Source organism: Dasypus novemcinctus, chromosome 21 (genome assembly GCF_030445035.2).
Source record: "Dasypus novemcinctus isolate mDasNov1 chromosome 21, mDasNov1.1.hap2, whole genome shotgun sequence".
NCBI lineage: Eukaryota > Metazoa > Chordata > Mammalia > Cingulata > Dasypodidae > Dasypus > Dasypus novemcinctus.
Window position 1 is genome coordinate 9,154,199 of NC_080693.1, and position 23,087 is coordinate 9,177,285.

Genomic DNA, 23,087 nt, shown 5'->3' on the forward strand with positions numbered 1-23,087 from the left:
GGATGAGATATCAATAAAGATTCTCCCAGCTTTAAATCTTGCATTCTGATGGCAGAGGTGAACCTACACCATGTGAAGAAACTGCATTGAAGGTATTGATACCATTTCACATTATTTACCAATATAAGACAAAGTATACACAGGACCTTTCTGTGGATAAGAAGGACTATTTGAAATGTATTCAAACTGTTTGCATTGATAATAAATTTAAAATAATATGTATATAGATATATGATATATATGATAGAGATAGAGCTATAAATATAGGTATAGATATAGGTATATAGATATAAATAAAACACAAACCAAAACCTGCTGTGGCTATACTGCTGCATTTTAGTTTGCTAAACTGCTCAGGCAGATACCATAAAATGGGGTTGGCCATTAAAAATAGAAATTTATTAGTTCACAAGCTTGCAGTTTTGAGGCTGAGAAAAATGTCCAAATGAAGTTATTGAGAGATATTTTCTCCGGGAAGCCAGGCTGCCTGCAGTCCTAGACACTGTCATGAACAAGATACATGCTAGCAGCCGCTGGTCTCCCCCTTCTCTTCCAGGTTTAATTCCTTCCAGTTTTTTTATTCTGTTGTTTTTCTCCTTTAATTCCATATTCATCCTGTTTATAAAGGTTTCCTTTAAAAGGATTAAGACTCACATTGGACCATGCCCGAACTGAAGCAATCTAATCAAAATATCCTATTTACAGCAGGTTTACACACCGAGGAATGGATTAGCTTTAAGAACATGATTTTCTGGGGTACAGACAATTGAAAACGTCAAAGGCTACATTCTTATTAAACAGTGTACACCTGAAGGCAATATGTATGGCTCAATATTAAGGTTATTTTGCATCATGATATACAAACAATGCTAAATTTTTATTCACCTATTGTCATGGCTTCCAAATATATAATGCCTAACATGTTATATCATAAAGTATAACACAATGTAACTAAAATTATACCTGGATATGTAGAAACAATTCAGCCAATGTAATCATCATGAGATAGTCATCAGCAAAGGTATAAAAGTTTTGAACAGTATAGGTGACTAAATCCTAATGGTGTAGAAAGTGCATTCAAGTGTGTTGAGTAGTTTGAAATTAAAAAAAGGGTGTGTTATCTAATTACAGTTGAATTAAACTGGAAATCAATAACAGAATGGTACATAGCACCTCTAAGAAACATATTGAGCCTTTTTGCTTTCCTAACACAATAAAAATGAACCACCTATACCATAATTGTGAAGACTGAAAAGCTATTGTAGTGCTTCCTAATACGTATGCACTTTGTGCCTGGTACTAGTCCGAACGGTTACACATTCCAGTTAGTCCTACCTTCAAATGGCACATGAGGGTGGACACTGTCGTTAATGTGCTAACCTGTTGAGCTACTGAGTCATCAGAGATAAAGCAACGTGATGAGGATCATCCAGCTCACAGGCCACTGGACTCAGCTTTGGCACCAGGCTCATAGCTTTGGATAATTTCAGAAAGACTGTCATTCCTTACAATACCATGAGTTGTTTTGACTAATGAATATCACTCCATTCCTGAGACGAAAACCCTCTGGATGAACAGGAAACCTCAGTCCTGGGACTGGGCTGAGGCCAGGGTCTGGGTCTTCTCTGTTCCTTGGTCACTAAGATCCACAGGCATTTCACCTTAAGAGCACTGGGAATATTAGGGGAGCTGTGATTTTCTGATTATTCATTTAATCTACACAATTTTCTATGTTTAAATACACTGATATATCTTATAGACAAGCACTGTTCATGGACAGATATTAATTGGGCCCTGTTCCCTAACCATCTAGAGCCAATTATCTCTTTGAAATTACCTGTGGGCACTGGCTACTACTGGTGCCAAAGCCTGGGCTCTCGGGGTTTTCTATGATGCCATTGGAGACTCCCATATGGATATAAAACTTAACATGAAAGCTCTTGGTACAATAGAAAGCTTCCAGACAGGACATCGGTCGTCTCTACCAACTATGCCTGCTCATCCTTGCTCCCAGGTAAAGCATCAGTGGACCCTTATCAGAAATCTTGACGTGTCCATCCAGTGTCAGTAATAAAATTAACTTTTGAGACTTTGTTGTTATTAACTCTTTTTTTCTCTCTTCCTTCCCTTCCTTCCAAGAATCACCTGCACTTCACTGCTTAGTTGATTTTTGAGAGAAACTGTCAAGAGGACTATGACAAAAAAATATATGTATAAATATAAAAGGCTCTCAGCCAATGAGACAAATCTCTTCTTTTGCATTCATTGAAATAAACTCAGTTCAAGCAGTTTTAGCAGAATTCAGAGCTGTTCATGGAAGCAAAGAGTGAGCTGGTTGCAGCACCAGATGGAGTAGGGGCAGGAGCAGCTGTGTACACTGACCAGAGTTTCAGTAAGCAGAATGCTAATGTAAATTTATACTTAAACAGATCTAATTCTGATGGGGTGTGTTTTACATAAAAAGACTATAAACAATGGTTTATGTGTATTATTACAAATTAATTAATTTTAATAATTATTTCATATTATTTTCTCTTTACTGAGCACTCTACTAGATGCAGTCAGTAGTATGTAGTGAATAAGTGTCATAAAAATAAATTGTGCAAATGACCCCTTATACTTCAGGTGTAATTCTAGGACTTTCTCATAGCATATCATGAAAATCATATAAGCATTGTTTGTAATTGAGTTCCACAGCTTCCAGACAACTGCTTGCACATAATTCACCCTAAAATATCTTTTAAGTTAGATATTATAAATAAATATTACAAGGATGTCTCAACCAATAGATAAATTAATATATTAATTTTCAAAATATATCTTCAAAGTCTTTAAGACTTTGTAGAAAAGATAAAAAAATCATTTTGTTTTTACAATTTGATATATAGGAACACTTGTACAATAATCCAGTTAGCCCAGAACAGAGTTATCCTCCTGTAACCTGCATACTATTTAAGAAAAGTCTTAGTTAAGAACCTGTATTTACATGTGTATAATCTTTTATGATATCATACTTCTTTTAAAAGAAAATTGTGTTATCAAATTCAGAGTGCTGCCTTTCCTATACTTCTCTGTTTGCTTCTGAACAAAATAAGAGTAATATGAATTTGAGATGGGAGATATGTAGTGCCCAACCTCCCCCCTTTTAACAATTTATTACTTATTGGTTTATTTTTTATTAACATTGCTACCATTATGAGAATATCTAATTACATCCACAAACATTTAATTCATGAATTAGGTATTTTTACAACTTCTATAGAAAAGGAAATTGAGAGTCAAAAATATATATGAAGCTCTCATACACAGTAAATAAATGGCCAAGTCAAGATATAAAATATATCTTCTCCTGTAGTCTGCAAACATTTAACTCTGCTCTGCTGACACATAAATTCAAACTAGAAATGTACAACTGATTGGTGACTGTGAAATAATAAAATATGTTCCCTCTGTGTTCCAACTGTGAAATCTTGTTGAATTTTTGCAATACAGTAGAAGAAGCCTAGTAAGTAATTTAGTAAGGAAAAAAATTAAGCAATTATTTTTAAGATCTCAACTTCTATGTGAAGCTGCCTTAAATAGGTTAGAACTTCTTATAAATAGTGAAGTTAGCTATTTTTAATCAGAGGCATCATATAATGCTTTCAGTAAGTTTTCAGTAAACTTGGTATAAAGCAAGAACAACAACTCCTTATTGAAGTAGTTTTTTGAAGAATTCTGAAATAAAGAGGAGCAGAGACAGAAAGCTTTTATTCTTGAGCTCAGGAGGTCAGTCTGAAAGTGACAGGCATCCTGCCTTCTTACAGTGAGCAGAGCTTCTCTAGAAGTAGTTACATTTGTCAGGAGAAAAAGGGTCACAGAGCAGGAAGGTGAAGTGCATTAGCCCTGAGGGTTAGAGAGGCTGGGTAAGCAAGTCTGAAAGGCACATTCTGCGGGTTCAAGGCCGCAAGGAAAGCCATTCCCATTTCAATGGCATGAGTTAAAATATGACTCAAAGCTGAAGGAAACATTCAGCACTTGAGGGTTAAGCAAGGGTTTCACTAAGGGTGATTGTGAAAAGAAAGTTTACGAAGGACTCAGGTGTGAGTGTAACATCCATTAATGACCTACACATCAAGCAATGTCTCTATATCAGCTATTTCAAGTTCTGAAATATGTTCAGGCTTTATAGGAAAAGATAATAGTATGTGACACAAAACAAGAATAAAAATACTAAATTTAGTGACTCTGATATTATTAATAAATAATTTTCCTTACAGGTAATATCACCTATCGAAAGTAACAAGTGATTATTTTGAACAAAGAACACTAAGTACCTACATACATTCAAGGAGTACATGGAGAAGCATGAGAAATGTATGATGGTATTTAATGGAAGCAGTTTAGTGGTCATGGAATGGATTATAATTGATTATAATATTTTGGTAAGCCCTGAATAAATAGTACCCTTTGATCTCTACTCAGATTCTACAAGGTCATTATATTATCATAAATATTAACATTCCTGGAACACAACTAATGACAGAGCAATGCATAGAAATTACCTATATTAAATCTTTCAATCTTCCAGGCAAACCTTTAACTTCAAGTGGATCCATTTTATAACTAGAAAGTGATAGAAATATATGTAAACATAGGCACAATTCTTAAATATTATATTTTACTCATACTCCTATTCTGGAAACAAGGATAAAAAGCAGGGAAGCCAAAAGGAGCAAGAGGAAACATTGTTATATCCTATTAACCAAAATGAAATAGAGAAAATAAAAGTTTTAATGTGAGGCAATATATGAACTTAGATTAATTCCTTCTACATGTGGCTCCTGCATGTTTCTTAGGGTTTATTTGTCAGACTCTTCATGGCCAAGGGAAATGTTCCTAAGATGCCCAACTCCAGCACAGTGACTGAATTCCTGCTTACAAGGTTTTCTGATGTGTGGGAGCTCAGGGCCTTACATGCCATGCTATTCCTACTGATGTACTTGGCAACTCTGATGGGGAATCTTCTCATTGTCATAATAATCACCTTCAATTGGAAACTTCACACCCCCATGTATTTCTTCATTAGGAATCTGTCTGTCTTAGACATGTGCTACATTTCTGTCACGGTCCCCAAAGCATGTATCATCTTCCTGCTTGACGACAGGACAATCTCCATGGCTGGATGTGCAGCTCAGATCTTCCTCGTGCTTGCATTTGCTACAGTAGAGCTGCTGTTCCTCACCGTCATGGCCCGTGACCGCTATGTGGCCATCTGCCGGCCCCTCCACTACCCTGTGATCATGAACCCTCAGGTCTGTGTGCAGATGACTCTGGCCTCTGTACTCAGTGGTCTGGTCCACTCTGGATTCCACACTGGCAACACATTCCAACTGCCCTTCTCTCGGTCCAACGTGGTGCATCAGTTCTTCTGTGACGTTCCCTCTCTTCTCAAGCTTTCCTGCTCTGAGACCTTAAACAATGAAATTTTAATTTTCATCTCTGCAGTGGTGATTGCTGGTGGCTGCTTTGTCTTCATCATCATGTCTTATATTCACATATTTTCTACTGTGCTTAAGTTTCCAACCAGGGGTGAGTGTGGAAAGGCCTTTTCCACCTGTGTCCCTCACATCCTCGTGGTGAGCATCTTTCTCAGCTCAGGTGCTGCTGTGAATGTGAAGCCAACCTCCAGCTCACCCACAGTTCAGGACATGATCACCTCTGTGTTCTATTCTATAGTCCCTCCTTTCTTGAATCCTATAATCTATAGTCTTAGAAACAAACAGATAAAGGAGGCTGTAAAGAGAGTCATGAGGAGAAAGCTTTGTTTAGGGAAAAGATAGCATACTTGTTTGAAGATGAAATTTTCAATCATGAAAAAATATCAAATTTTGGACTAGTGTTTTAGGGAATTCCTGTTTACCTGTGATTCATTAGTGCTCTCCTTGATCACAAAGAGCGACTTACTTGGAACTGTATTTTGGTCTTGATTAGCTCCTGCACTTACTTTATATTGACTTTGCAAAAGATCTAGGCACTGACCAAGCACAGCAGATTGCGGTTTCCAGGTTCACTCCCAAGTGGCCCCAAAGAGGTGGGGCACCTTTCAGGAAGTTTCCTACCTGTGGTATGTGTTTTAAAATTGGCAGTGCTGTTTAGACAATGTAACACTCTTTGGCTGTGTACAAAAACAAGCTGATTTTAAGAAACCAATGTTTCAGAGAAGAGGGGAGACCTGCTATGGCATCCTCTTCTGGAGAGTTTACTCGAATGTACTGCATATTGGAGAGTGTCTTGATCCAAAGAACACTAATAGCTGTGTGTCCCTTAATGCCCTCCTGTTTTAATTTCATTTTAAAATCTCCATAGCATTGGGCCTTGGACTGATTATTGTTGTTGTTTTTCCAGCAGAATTAACAGTATGTAGGAGAAGAGCAAAATTTCATAGTGGCCTAATATTTTGTGAATCTTGAAGGTATATGATGGTGTGCAGGAGGAAGACAAGACGAAGACGAGGAAGTCAGGTTTTTGCTTTTAAAAACAATATATACATATTTTTATTAGAGAAGTGACCTTACAAAACAATCATGCACAATGCCAAGATCTGGGTTCTGCATCTGCATCTGGGTTCTGCAGGCAGTAAATACTGCAGCAGTGACAATGCTTTGTCTCTCAGATACAGGTGACAGTAGGAGACAAGTGTGGAAACACTGAAGCAGAGGGGAGTATTACTAATGACAACAGCTGGCTTGATATTTGGATTCTGTTTATATTTGTTTCTCTACCCAAGTGCCGAGTGATAAAATAGGGAACTTGATCAGGGCATAAAATTATGCCAGGAAGCAAGCAGCTCCCTGTGTATGGACATAACTTAAAATTTCCTGGTTTGTACTTTTTTTTTTGCCAGTTGTATCAAGGAGCAATGTATAATAAATTCTAAAGGACTTTCTTTAAAAGGACTTTAAGAAGAGTAGATCTTTACCTCCCAGTCGTTGTGCCTTCCTGTTTATCTTTGACCTTTTTCAAAAAACTTTTAAAAAATCAATCTTAATTCTAACCTAATCCAGGTTATACCACTGTTGATGGGAAATCAGAAAAGGACCTAATAGATAATGTGGGTAGTCAGGTAAAGAAAACCATGTGATGTTTTGAAATGGAATCAGTCACTGAAGAACTGTGTGAGCTGTGTGACAACCAAAGGAATAAAAACATGATAGTGGGTGATCTCAGAGACACTTACATTGCCTTGCAAATACATTTCACATCTGTTTTCTGTGTTTGATGTATATTGGGCTTCAGTGTAAGGCTTTTAATATGCATCATTAATCAAAAATATTATCAATGAGATTGAATCATGTGAGAATTGGCAAGTGCATGCAAATCAAGTCTGCTTGGAGTTCAATCTCTTCTTTCTTTCAATGTAACTTTTATATGAAATAGAGTAACCAGTAGACAGTTCTCAAGAAGACCTTTTTTCTTAAGTTTCAAGAATGTTTTGAATGCTATTATTGTAGCTTCATTTTTGTCCACGTATGAAAATATGTTTCTATAATAAATTATTTGATAGAAATTGATAAAGTAGATTTTACATATTTGTAACTACCAACAATTAGCTTTACCAATGTGCTGACAAATTTGTACTCCTGCCAACAGCATTCTATTTACACACCTACTTGCCTGTAAATGAAATGGTCATTTACTAATTCTTATTAAACTTATGGGCAAAACAACTAATTGTTGATGCAATTTGTAGCGCCATTAATCCTAGTGAAGTAGAAAATTAGTTCACAACATATAGAATTAAAATATATGTTGTGACAATATCAGGAGGTAGGAACAAAGCTACAAAGCTGTAATTAAAAAATGATAATGAATGGAAACAGAAATTCACAGGAACCAATGAAGTTAATCAGAAATGTTCAATAAGAAGGTTAATAAGAGAAACACCATATATATATATATATGTATCTTTTTATGAAACATTGTCTGAAAGAAAGATAGCACAAGTCTGGGATGAAAAGAGAGCCACTGAGCAAACATTTTTGATGGATTATACAAGGCACGGAACTATATAACGCAGTGAATCGTGTAGTCAGTGATAGACTGTGGTTACCAGTACACAATGAGCATTCTTTCCTGAACTACAACAAATGTATAATACTAATACATGGTGCTAAAAATAGGGAAGTTTATGGAAAAAATATTATCCAAAAGTAAGCTCTGGACCATAGTTAGAAGTAATATTTAGATGATGTTCTTTCATAATCTGTAACAAAATTTCTACAACAATGCAGAGTGGAGGTGAAGGGGTGATGTATGGGAGTTCTGCATATTATGCATGATTGTTTTGTAATCTCACAACTTTTTTATTAAAATTTTAAAAAATTCCTACAATTCAACAATAGGACAAAGCATGAGATTAAAATATGGGCAAAGGACTTTAGCAAACTTTTCTCCAAAGAACATATAACAATGGTCAATAAACACAGGAGAATATGTTCAATATAATTAGCCATTTAAGAACTGCAAATCAGAATCACAGTGAGATTCCCCTTTACACCAATGGAGATGACTATTATTAAAAAATTCGAAACAACAAGTTTTGATGAGGATATTGAGAAATTGGAATACTTGTACATTGTTGGTCGTAATGCAAAAATGGTGTTAAGTACTGAGGAAAATACTTCAGCATTTTCTTAACAAGCTAAACAAAGAATTACCTTATGAGTTGACACTTCCACTTCTAGATAAAAACCCCAAAATTTGAAAACAGGAATCATATAGTTGTATTTATTATCAAATTTTATAGAAGCATTATTTGCAATAGCCAAGAGTTAAAAATAACTCATGTCCCTCAACAGAAAATTAGATAAACAAAACATGCTGTAGACATAAAATAGAATATTATTCCTCAGTAAAAAGGAATGAAATTTGATAAATGGTCAATAGGAAGGGATCTTGAAAACATTATGCTAAGCAAAATAATTGAGACAAAAATCACAATTATAGAATTATTCCATTTATATGAAATATGTAAAATAAAATTGTTCATAGAGATAGAAAGTAGATTTGAGGTTACCAAAGGGTGGCAGGAGGGGTGATGATGGGATTTATTGCTTAATGGGGACAGAGGTCTATTTAGAATGATGAAAAATGTTGGTAATATATACTGGTTATGGTAGCACACATTTTATATGCAGTTAATGTCTTAACTGTAATACTTAAAAATGTATAAATGGCAAATAAAATTAAGTTAAAATAATGAAATTGAGAATAAAGTTCCACTTATTTTAGCATTAAAGGGAATTGATAATTCAGAAATAATCTTATACATTTATGCACAATTATTATCCACAATGGGCCCAAGGCAAATCAGTTGGTAAAATAATAGTCTTTCAACAAACAGAGCTGGAACACCTGGCTATCTAAAGGCAAGCAAAACAATTTGGTCTTTGTTATCATATCATACAGAAAAATCAACTGAAAATGTATTATATCCATATATATAAGGGATACAACTATAACAATCCTAGAAAAAATTGTAAGCAATACCTCATGACCATATATTAAGCATGAGATTTTTAGATATAACAACATAAGCTGAAGAAACAAAAACAAGACTAGAAATTTTACAGTCCAACAAAAATAAAACTTTCATTTCAAAGGACATTACTAGGAATGTGACAAAACACCTTATCAAATGGTAGAACGTATTGCAAGTCCTATCTAGAATACAGTTCAATCTGAAATACACAGGTATGGAATTTACAGATATATCAAAATCTCTCACAACTCAGTGATTTTTTTTAAACTTAGTTGCTTGTAGGAATTTGGTATTATTTATGAATTCCAAAATTAGATATTGGATTATGTGTGTGAACTGGTTTTTCCTCTGGGCATATCAGATTATATTAGATTCAGAGGTTTCACTTGTACTTGACTAGATAAATGATTCAGGCTTTGATTGGGCCTCATCAGTAGGACATTGAGTCCCCACCCCCTTGGTGGGCAGGGACTCACAGAAAAACTACTTGTCAGAGAAGGGATGTTGGAGGTTTTGAGCTGGAGTCCAGGAAGTAAACACAAGATATTCAGGTATGGGGGAGGCCCTGGAAAGAGAGATGAGCCGTTCACCTGATAATCTTCAGCTGGTCTTGTGGAGAGAGCAGATGAACTGAACCCAGAGAGAAACAAGCCCCTGGAAGAGAGGAACCTAGGAAGCCTGAACCATGGCAGACATTGGCAGCCATCTTGCTCCAATACTTAGCATCAGACTTTGGTGAGGAAGTAAATTATGCTTTATGGCCTGGTAAATGTAAGCTTCTACCCCAAATAAAAACCCTTTATAAAAGCCAACACTGGGGCGGTGGACTTGGCCCAGTGGTTACGGCATCCGTCTACCACATGGGACGTCCACGGTTCAAACCCTGGGCTTCCTTGACTCATGTGGAACTGGCCCATGTGCAGTGCTGATTTGTGCAAGGAGTGCCCTGCCATGCAGGGGTGTCCCCTGTGTAGGGGAGCCCCACGTACAAGGAGTACACCCCATAAGGAGAGCCACCCAGGGCGAAAGAAAGTGCAGCCTGCCCAGGAGTGGTGCTGCAGCCTGCCAGGAATGGTGCCGCACACACGGAGAGCTGACACAACAAGGTGATGCAACAAAAAGAAACACAGATTCCCATGCCACTCACAACAACAGAAGCGGACAAAGACGATGCAGCAAATAGACAGAGAACAGACAACTGGGGCGGGGGGAGGAAGGGGAGAGAAATAAATAAATAAATAAATAAATAAATAAATAAATAAATAAATAAATAAATAAATAAATCCTTTTTTTTTTAGTTTAAAAAAAAGCCAACACCATCAGCACCCCTTTGGCTGACAAATACACTGCTATTCTGTTTCTTATCCATCCCTAGTTTATTTGTATTTGTATCTTGTAAAAACAGCCTTAGGTATGAGGTTTCACTATGTTATATAGTACCAAATTAGATTTTTTAGCTTGCCTTCTAGTAATACATCTGTACTTAGACTTTCACTTTCAACCACTATCATACCCATAGAACAGTTCTGCTAGTTCAAGCAGCATGATGTGCTCTCCACATTTCCATTCATTTCCAAATATTTACAATCTTTGAACCAATTCTGCACAGAATAAGCCCCAGCTTTCCATCTGCTACTCACCTTCTATTTTCTGTTGACCTACATTCTAATTATTAATTCCATGAGCTTACGTTATACATTTAGTTCATAATAGCACCCTCATACAGTATTTGTCCTTTTGTGTCTGGCTTGCTTCACTCAACAAACGTCCCCTAGGTTAATACATGTTGTCATATGCTTCACGACTTCATTTCTTCTTACTGGTGTATAATATTCCATTACGTGTATATACCACAACTTGTTTATCCATTCATCAATTGATGGAAATTAGGATTATTTCCAACTTCTGACTATAGTAAATAACACTGCTATGAACATTGGTGTGCAGATGTCTATTTGTGTCACTATTCTCAGTTCTTCTGGTTATATACCTAGCAATGGTATATCTGCATCACATGGTAAATCTATATTCAACTTGCTTAGGAATGTCAAACAGTGCTCCACAGTAGTTGTATGCTTCTACCTTCCCACAACAGTGAATAAGCATTCCTATCTCTCCACATCCTCTCTAACATTCACACTTTCTTACTTTTTAACAGTGGCCAGTAGCAATGGGTGGAAATGATATCTCATTGTAGTTTTGATTTGCATTTTCCTAATCACAAGTGACAGTAGAACATTTTTTCATGTGTTTCTTCACCATTTGTATTTCCTCCTTGGACAACCATCTTTTCAAGTATTTTGCCCATTTTTTAACCAGGTAGTTTGTCTTTTTACTGTTGAGTTGTATGCTCTCTTTATATATCATGGATTTTAAACACTTATGGAATATGAGATTGGCAAATGTTTTCTCCCATTGAGTCAGCTACCTTTACCCCTCTTGGCAGAGTCCTTTGAGGTAAAAAAAAAAAACTTTAATTTTGAAAAGTCCCATTTATCTCTTTTATCTTTTGTTGCTCATGATTTGTGTGTAAATTTTAAGAAACTACTGCTTACTATAAGATTTAAAGAGGCTGTCTACATTTTTTTCTAGGATTTTTATGATTGTTGCTTTATATTTAGGTCCTTGATCCATTTTTAGTTAATTTTTGTATAAGGTATGAGATGGGGTTCCTCTTTCTTGATGGATATGGCTATCTGTTTCTATCAGCACCATCTGTTGAATAGACTGTTCTGGCTCCTCTGGGAGGGCTTGAGAGCCTTGTCAAAAATCACTTGGCTGTAGATGTGAGGGTCTGTTTCAGAGTTCTTGATTATCTTGCTTTGGTTAATATGTCTGTCTTTATGCTAGTACTATGATTTTTTTTTAAAACCACTGTAGTTAAGTAATCTGCTTTAAAGTCAGGAAGTGAGAGTCCTCCAACTTCACTCTTCTTTTTTAAGAACTTTTGCCTATTCAGGGCCCCTCAGTCTTTCAAATAAATTTGGTAATTGGTTTTACATTTCTGCAAAAAAGGCTGTTGGGATTTTTATTAGGATTGTGTTGAATCTGTAATTCAGTGGGTAGAAGTGACATCTTAATTATATTCAGACTTCCAATCCATGAACACAGAATGTCCTTCCATTTATTTAAATCTTCTTTGGTTTCTTTTAGCAATAGTTTGCAGTTTTCTAATGTTCCTTTATGTCTTTGGTTAATTTTTTTCCCAAATATTTGATTTTTTAAGTTGCTATTATAAATGGATTTTTTTTCTGATTTCCTCTTCAGATTGCATACCGGTATTGTATGATATTGTATTGAATAGTGGATATTAATCTTGTATCCCATTACTTTGCAGAACATGTCTACTAGTTCTAGCAGCTTTGTTGTGTACATCTCAGGGCTTTCTAGATAGAGGATCATATATCATCAGCAAGTACTGCAAATTTTTCTTCTTCCTTTCCTTTTTGGGTGACTTTTATTTCTTTATCTAACCTAATTGCTCTAGCTAGAACTTCCTGCACAATATTGAAGAACAGTGATAAATGTGGGCAGTATTTTCTTGTTCCTGATCTCAGCAGGAATGCTTTCAGTCTTTGACCATTGAGTATAATTCTAGCTGTAGTTTTCTCATGTATACCCTTTACATTATTGAGAAAGCTTCCTTCTACTCCTATATTTTGGAATGTTTTTATCAAGAAAGGATGCTTTATTTTGTCAAATGTCTTTTCTTGGGGCAGAAATGAGGGCATCATTTGATTTTTCTCCTTCAATTTAACAATGTGGTTAATTATACTTATTGATTTTCTTATTTTGACCCACCCTTGTATACCTGCGATAACAAAGTCAAACCTGGTGTATAATTCTTTTAATGTGCTTTGTGATTCAATTTGCAAGTATTTTGTTGAGGACTTTTGCTTCTATATTCATTAAGGATATTGGCCTGTGATTTTCTGTTTTCATAGTATCTTTATCTGGTTTTGGTATTGGAGTGATATCAGCTTCATAGAATGAGTTTGTTAGCCTTCATTCCTGTTGAGTTTTTTAAAAGAGCTTCAGCTCTGCACTAATGGGGTGCAAATTTTCTTCCATGGCAGAGTACAGGGAGCACCAACAGTAGTTTTTGTCCATGCAATTTCCAGAATGGCCAGCAGATGGTGCTTACTGGTCTACGACACAGATGTCTCTCTGTTTTCCTGTGTCTGGTCTGGCCAGAGCTGAGATTCAAAGTGGGCTTTACTGGCTGAATTCACTGAAGCAACCCACCCCCCCTCCCCCCCGATTCACCTTCCTTTTTCCTTTGTCACAGCTGACAGTGAGGAAGATGCCTGTTCCCTTCTCATGAGCCAGGGGTTTTACCCCAGCTTAATATATTGGGGTTGGGGGAGGGAAGCCCTTCTGGGCTGCTTCAGGGGTTTGGTAACTTATATTTGTTGTTTTAGGTTCTTCATTCCTCCCTCTTTCCCTCGCCCTCTGGGAGTTGTTCAGCACTCTTCTTGTCTGCTGATCCCCAAGGCAGGGCCCTCAGCTAGCTTTTGGTTCTTTCTCCATTGTTTTTTGACAGAGTTGAGCTCTGCCTATCTAACCAACTGACATCTTCCCACAATTCCTGATAAAATGTTAATAATCCAAATTAAATTGGGCAAACAATTGAAAATGGAATATTAAAAGAATAAATTACCAACAAGAACATCAAAAATTCTCAGCATCATTAGTCATTAGAGAAAGGCAAATCAAATGCACAAGAAGGAATCACTTCGCATCTACTGTGGTGGCTTTAATAAAAAAAGAATATCAAGTGGCAGTAAGCATGTTCAGAAATTAGATCTTCACTTACAGATGGTAGTGATAACATGACAGAGCAACTTTTTAAAATAGTTTTGTGTTAACTGTTCTGATATGATCCAGGAATTCATGTCTAGGTACATACCAAAGGCAATAAAGATACAAGTCCACCCAGTAAAAGATGCAGGAATATTCAAAGTAATTTTCATAATAAATAAAAATTAGCAATACTCATATGTCTACTGACTTATGAATGGTGAATATAATTTGAAACATCTACACAATGGCAATAAAAAGCAACAAAATCCTAAAATATATTACAACATGTTGAATCTTGAAAACATTATGTGTAGTAAAAGAAAAGTCTCAAATTAATGCAACATTCAATTTTCTTGAAATATCCTGAGTAGGCAAGGGATAGAAATTAGATTACTGGTAGTTAAGGAGGTGAAGTGGTTTCAGTTGGGGGCAGTAGGAGTGACTGCTAACAGAAATGGAGTTTCTTTTTGTAATGAGGAGGAAGTTCTCAATTTGAATACTAATGATGGTTGCAGAAATCTGTGGATAAATAAACACTGTCAAACAGTACATTTTAAATGGATGAATTCTATGGTATGGGCATGATATCTTGACAAATATGATAAGAAAAAGCAGAGGATAAAATTGAAGGACACAGAAAACATATACAGAATAAAATGAGAAATATTTGAAACTGCTGAAATCATCCTTTCTCCAAATAGCCATTTGTCCATGTTGTTTATAACACTTTCCTAGACTCTTCCATTTGTTCATACACAGAAAGGCATCTGTTGTTTGGGGGAAACTTTATTTGTAGAACAATACAAGCTCTCCTAACAAAGGTGTCTTAATCTTTAATAGTATTTTCTGTGTAGGATTATTACAGCTTTCTGTTAATTTTTTCATGCTACATGTTAATAATGGGAGGTGCTTCAGAGGATCTTCCTAAGATATTCATACACCTGACTCCATTGTCTACCAATACTTCTATTTTCACTTGATTGTTGGAAACAATCATTAAAAAGAGCATATGTTAAAACGTTACTTTGGTTCAGAAGTATGGCACTCAGGCTGAGAAAATGGCATCCTAATTTATACTTCAACTCTACTATAAATATTCTCTTTGTGAAATAATTCCTATAAGTATGAAAGCTCTATTAAAGCAGTATCAAAGGTTACAAATTTGAGAGGCAAAATATACATCTCTGAATTTGCCAAAATGAAAAGCACAATCAATTACCCACATAAACATGAATTAATGTAAACACCATGGCTAGATGAAAAATAAAGATATATATACTTTGCCATATACATGGATTTTTCATGGATTAGTGTGGACTACAAACATTGGAAAATACATAAAATAAGGCAAAATATAACTTAAAGATGTATAATATGGTTGAAGACACTGAGGAAATATTAAGAGAAAAAAGACTAACAAAAATATTGAGGAAAACAATAGTTGCTTTTAAATATAATGCAAAAATCAACAATTTCACACTTACAAAATCACCAGATTCTTATATATTTTAACTTAACATCAATTAAGAGGGGGAGGGGAGAGGGAGGGAGGGAGAGAAATAAATAAATAAATAAATCTTTTTGAAAATTGCAATGAACGAACAAACTAATGAAAGAAATTGTTAATGTGGAGAAAAGTGGGAGGTGTGGGAGTAGGGCATAGGGGAATCCTTTATATTTTTTAATATGATTTTTATGTGATCTAAGTATCTTTAAAAACACAAAAAATGTATTTAAAAAAAGAAAACAAGGGATAGAAATGTTTAAAGTACCTCAGAAAGAAACTTTTAACCTAGAATAATTTATGGAGCACAATTTTCCTTAATACCAGAGGTGATTTTAAAAATTTTGCTTAGACTTTAAAAAACTAAGAAAATCTGTGTCTAGCTCACCTTCAGTACAAGGAATGTTGAAGCTCTTCAGATAGAACGGAAATGACACAAAATGCAGTCAGATCTATTAAAATATGAATATAATGAAATGGTAATTATTTGGAAAATCACTAAGGATTTTTCAATTTGCTTTTTCATTCTTTTAAAACATTTAACTTAAGGAAAAGTTAATATAGTGTTTGATTTATAGCAAGAAAAGTAAAAATGCATGACAATATCAAAATGACTTCGAATGAAAATATAATGCAATATTTTTACATTAAATATAAGATGTCACAATATTACTTTAGGGTAGACAGTGATGTTAGGTAAGCATGTTGTAAAACAGAACAAGCATTTAAAATGAAATAAATAGGTATAGATAAAAAGCCAGTTGTGGAAAAAATGAGACATTAAAAAATTTTCAGTTAGAGGAACTGGTGTAGCTCTGGTTGAGTGTCTGCTTCACACGTACAAGGTCTTGGGTTCATTCCCCAGAGCTGCCTAAAAATTTTTTTTAATTAATGCAAAAGACAAGAAAGAAGGAAATATTTCAAACCACATTTGAAAACATGTGCACTAGTATATAGGTAAAATACACCTCAATTTGAAAGCATGCCAATATGATCATATTCTTCTTTTGTTCAATAATTCTCCAATAGCTTCTCTTCAACATTAGAAAATAAAATTTTTTTTTAAAAAATAAAGGAATCTCTCCATATCACCCCATGCAGGAATTATCACTGGACTAACACTTCTGGTCTGTTGTTGAATAGTCTGCTTACTCATTTGTGTAAAAATGACAGGAATTTCATAAGTAATTGTAGCAGTTTGATATTGTTTATGAATTCCAAAAACAGATATTGGATTATATTTGTAAAATGATTTGTTCCTCTGGGTGTATTAGATCATATTGGATTCAGATATTTCACTTTTACTTGATTAAATAATGATTGGGGCTTTGGTTGCACCATGTCAGTAGGACTTTGGGTCCCAGGCCACCTGGTGGGTGGGGACTCATGGAGTAACTGCACCATAGAGAAGGGAGGTTTGGAGTTTTGATCCTGGATCCTGGGAAGTAAACACATAGAGAAGCACATAGGTGAGGAAGGAGAGAAGGCTCAATTGGACACAGCAGAGGCCCCAGGAAGAGGGATGACCCATTTGGCTGATGCTCTACAGCTGGCCTTGTGAGAGAGGAGAGGCGCTGAGCCCAGAGAAAAATGAGGCTTGGGAAGAGAGGAATCCAAGAAGCCTGAACCGTTGCAGACTTAGGCAGCCATCTTGCTCCAACATGCGGCCACAGGCTTCGGTGAGGGAAGTAACCTGTGCTTTATGGCTTGATAACTGTGGGCTTTTATCCCAAGGTATATAAATACCTTATATAAAAGCCAACATATTTCTGGTATTTTGCATCATCACATTGGATTTAGGCGATCTATTAAAAAAAAACAAGAAACTATATACCCTGGAAAAAAAAAGTCTATGAATCCTTAATTATTATGAGTTATCCTTTCCAGCACAGGAGAACAAAAAAATGGGCAGCATTTAAATTCAGAATTAAGTGGCTGGAATAATCTTCACTGTTTATCAGGCTTCCAGTTAGGTATGGAATGGGGATTAATGTATTAGTCATTGTTTGTTGGAGTTATTTGAATGACAAATTTTCAGGGCATTCAAGGAACATGTATTTTTCAATGGTGGGTTTGTGTACCAGTCTGGCTTTGCTTCATATTGAATTGTGTGTGGATGTGCTCCTCTTGCCTCATATGGGATGATGACTGGAAGGGCAAACACTCCCTGGAGTAGGTTTTCTTCCATAAAGGTGTTTGGAAATTACCTAAGAGGCAAATGCAAAACACACACTTCCAGTCTCCCATCTCCAGCTGAGTTTGACAGCCTGTAAAACAGGGGTTCTTAACTATTTTTGTTCCACAGACCCCTCTGCCAGTCAGGAAAAACCATGGACCCCTCCCCAGAATGTAGCAGCACATAGTTTTAAGACACTCAAAATTGACATATCTTTAAATTAAATTTTAGGATTATTCAAAATTACATTTACAACTTTCTAATAATTTTAATAGCTGACAACCTAACATGGTTCAACATCTGTTCAAACAGTTATTTTTGGCAAACATTTAGAAAATTGAGTTTCCCACCATGTCATAAAACCATCTCCATCACAATCACCAACTTTTTGTAGGCAGTTAACCACTGCACTCAAAACATGGGACATCAAAATAAAAATTATACTAGCTCCACACTATAATGTAAATTATTTAATAAATATGTCACACCTGCACCAATATGTTCCCACAAGAATAATGTTTTTTATTTTTTTAATTTCAATTCAAACTCACGGAACTCCTGAAGTCTTTCCAGGACACCTAGTTAAGAGCCCCTGCTGTAAAACAAGTTCAGGAAGAATTTTAGTTATGGGTAAGGAAGAAATCCTGATAAGCTGGTATTGGCCTGAATTTTTATTTTTATCTATGACTCCTGGCTCTCTCGTGTTTTCTGGTAGAAACAACTGAAATGTCCACTGACAAATGATTTCAAAATAAAATGTGGTAGATAAACAGAACAGACTATTATTCTGCCACAAGAAACAATGAAATTCTGAGACATGTTGCAACATGGAAGTAATTTGAAAACATTATTCTAGTGAAATAAGTGACACACCTTCAAGACAAATAATGTGTGATTACACTTAGATGTCTAGAAATAGCAGCAAAATCTCAGAAACAGAAAGTTAATTAAAGGTCACCAAGAGATGGGGTTGGGGAAAATGGGGAGAGTATGGGGGAAAAATACCAAAGAATATCTTTTGCTGAGTAGTTTAAAGTTACTCTGGGCTGTCTTTACTCACAAAGTGAGGGTAAATTTTATTTAGGTCATTTATAAAATTAATTATTGACTTCCACACAGACAATGTATCACCTTTTTAAAACAAAATAACAAGTATATTAATAAAGTTATTGAAAACCCATAGTTATAAACCAACTGTTAAGAAGGCATGTGCTAGGAAATCCATGTTCCTTAGAATTCAATTTACTGATGAAACCAAGGAACACATATAGTGGTTTGAAACTGTGCTTTGATTATTTTTTTTTAAATTGGAGAAGGATTTACAGAAAATCAGAAGCGTTTACAGAAAAATCATGCATAAAATGATTCCCATATATGATCCTATTATTACCTCTTTACATTAGTGTGGTTCATTTGCTACAATTGAAAAAGGCACATTTTTATAATTATTATTAAATACCATCCATGGTTTAAGTTAGGGTTCATTTTATATTTTATGCTTTGACTTTTCTATCAGAATAAAAAAGGAAAGGAAGACAGAGCTATTAAGATAAGCAAGTAGATATTATATTTTAAAGGAAAGTTTGGGACCTTAAAGGACAGATGGGATGATGCAAAATACAAAATGAGATCTCCATGAACATGGTAAATATATATAAAAGTTGTAAGGGCAGATAAGTCTAAAATTTCTCAAAGACATGAGAAAAGGTAGAGGTGAAAACTCAATAATTAGATGTATTGATTAGGTCAACATATCTAAAGTGAAGAGTCAATATTGCAAAACATCAACTTTATTACCTTGCCCATGCTTAGAAGTTTGCAGGAGGGAATTGAGAAGCACCTCTAAGGAAAGCCTGATGGGAACCTCTCTAGAGATTGCAAGCAGAAAGGTGTGACAGTTTACAGAAAACCAGGCAGTTTTGATTCAGTTTAAAATGTTCAGTGACCAACTGTAGTAATTTCAAGTTGAAGCAGAAATCGTAGTTTGACAAGGTATCACCTGAACGCCAAGAAAATAAACCTAAACTGAATGGATTAATATCTTCTATGAGAAGAACAGGTCACGACACCTAGAAACACATCATCATGGTAAAGCAATAATGTAGAAGAATTTCTCAATTTACTTTCCTTCCTTTAGGCACAATCTTTGGTAACTTTATTATGTATGGAGCATATAAATTTCCCTTTGTCCATAGTCAGTTACGTGTTCTTCATTTGGTGTGTAGGAGACAATGCTGTGGTGGTTTGCGTGACTGGAAATTGTTGTGGTTAATGAGTTATTTAGCAGTACATGTATTTGAGAATTCCTGAAAGAACTGTTCCTATTCCACACAAGAAGCCTCGCAGGCAGTAGAAACTGAGAGCATCCAACAAATTCAAAAGCACAAAAAAATCCGTTACATCAACCATGATACACATTAGATTTCTTTGATGATTACCTGAAGGAGGAGTCTACCCTTGTTCTTAATTCCCCTTCTGAGTAATTGATAAGGAAAACTGACAATGAATCACATCTCTTCTATGAGTTTCAGTGGAACTTTTTCAAGGCATGTGATCTCATAGAAATATATTATGGTTCATCTGGTTTATGCTGCTGGACAATTTTAAGGAATTCAATGCAATACTGAGTGAACTTTCACCATTTCGTGCACTGAGGCATTGAAGCTAATGTAAGTGGAACACTCTGTTCCATTTGAGTTTCCTCTGGCTTAAATTGACAAGGTTAGGGCATTCTCTTAGAAGGACAGTCAGAAGAGCAGCAGTAATAGAGAGGAGCAGCCACCTGATGGGAGTGTGGGCATGGGGCATTGATCCTGCATTTTCTGTTTCAGTGGGGAGGAATTACCCCTTAATAATAACTTTGGCAATTTGCTTCATGCTGTATTCATTCTCCCCTAAAAAGAGAAGTGCAATGCCTTATAAGGGCTTTATTTTTATGCATCTTAATTAAAAGAGAAAATGTGTAGAATAAAGGAGTGCTATGGATTGATTTGTAGGCCCTCAAAAAATATAACATCTTAAACCCAGCATATATAAGGTGTGACTTTGTTTGGAAATAAGGTCTTTGCAGATGTAATCAAGCTAAGACAAGGTCATGATGGATTAGGGATGAACTTAACACAAAGCCCCTTGTCTGGAGCTTTTTTGGGGGCAGGAGGGGTGGCTTTAATACTGATTCAATCTATTTAACCATTATGGTTATGTTGAGATCTATTTCTTCTTAAGTCAGTGAAGGTAATTTGGTGTTCAGACAAATTGTCCATTTCATCTAGGTTCTCTAATTTTTTGGCATACAAATTCTTATAGAATCATTTCAAGAACATTTTTTATTTCTCTGGAGTCAGCACTGCCCCCCCTACCATTCATTTCTTATTTTAGTTATTTGTTCCCTATCTCTTTTTTTTTTCTTTGTCAGCCTAGTGAAAGATTTGTCGATTTTATCAATGATTCAAAAAAGCATCTTCTGCGTTTTTATTTTCCTTGTGAAGGCAGGCTTGCCTGCACACTGCAGAGAGCCACTGGTCCAGGCAATGCAGAGTGCCACCAGCCTACAAGTGCTGCAGAGAGCCGACTCAGCAAGGTGATGCAACATAAAGGGAGACAAGAAAAAACAGAAGAGTGAGCAGCAAATGGACACAGAGAGCAGACAGCAAGCAAGCTGCAAGGGGGGGGATAAAATAAAAATAAATATAGACACAGAAGAACACTCAGTGAATGTACACAGAGAGTAGACAGCAAGCAAAAAAAAAAAAGCTGCAAGAGGGTATAAGAAAAAGAATCAGCAATCCTTTAAAAAAAAACAAAAAAATATATGGGACACTGCAAAGGCAATGCTGAGAAGGGAATTTGTAGCTCTCGATGCTTACATTAAAAAAGAAGAAAGAGCTAAAATTCAAGATTGAAATGCACACCTGGAGGAAATAAAAAGAACATCAAAGTAATCCCAAAGGAAAAATTTGTAAAGATCAGAGCAGAAGTAAATGAAATTGAGAACAAAAAATAAAAAACAAAATTGAGAGAATCAACAAAACCAAAAGTTGGTACTTTGAGAATATCAACAAAATCTACAAACCTTAGCTAAACTTAGAAAGAAAAAAAAGAGAGAAGATGCAAATAAATAAAATCAGAAATTAGAGGGAAATATTACCACTGAACTCATGAAAATAAGAGAGATCATAAAGGGATACTATGAATGACTGTATGCCAAAAAATTAGACAATGTAGAGACAATGGACAAATAGCTAGAAACACACAACCCACTTACATTGACCTTAGAAGAAACAGAACACCTCAACAAACAATTCACAAGTAAAGAGATTGAAACAGTCATCAAAAACCTTCCAAAGATGAAAAGTCCAGGACCAGATGGCTTCATAGGTGAATTCTGCCAGTCATTCAAAGACGAACTCATACCAATCTTGCTCAAGCTCTTCCAAAACATTGAACAGAAAAGAATGCTACGAACCTCATTTTATGAAGCCAACACCACCCTAATACCAAAACCAGATAAGGATACTACAAAAAAAGAAAAAAAAGAAGAAAATTACAGAACTATATCTCTAACAAATATAGATGCAAAAGTCCTTAAAAAATACTTGCAAACAGAATCCAAAAGCACATAAAAAGAATTACACAATAATAATGCGGGTTTATCCCAGGTGTCCAGGGTAGTTCAACACAAGAAAATGAATTACTGCAAAAATTCACATTGATAAGTCGATGAAGAAAAATCACCTGATCCTTTCAATTGATACAGAAAAAGCACTTAACAAAATATAGCACCCTTTCTTGACAAAAACTCACCAAAATATAGGAATAGAAGGACATTTTCTCAATATGGTAAAGGGCATATATGAAAAACCTGCAGCTAGCATTGTACTCAAAGGTAAAAATCTAAAAATTTCCCCTCTGAGTTCAGAAACAGGACAAGGATGTCCACTCTCAATATTGTTATTCAGTATTATGCTATAGGTCTAGCTAGAGCAATTAGGCTAGATAACGAACTAAAAGACACCCAAATAGGAAAGATAAAACTTTCACTATTCACTGGTGATTTGAATCAGTGGAATCAAATCAACCCC

General features: G+C 35.5%; 1 protein-coding gene across 1 annotated transcript; it reads left to right on the forward strand.

Moving 5' to 3' along the window:
- Nucleotides 1–4,883: 4,883 nt before the first annotated feature.
- Nucleotides 4,884–5,822, forward strand: LOC131274902 (olfactory receptor 14C36-like). The gene has a single exon (XM_058283281.1). The coding sequence runs from the start codon at nucleotides 4,884–4,886 to the stop codon at nucleotides 5,820–5,822; it is 939 nt and encodes a 312-aa protein (XP_058139264.1).
- The last annotated feature ends 17,265 nt before the right edge of the window (nucleotides 5,823–23,087 follow it).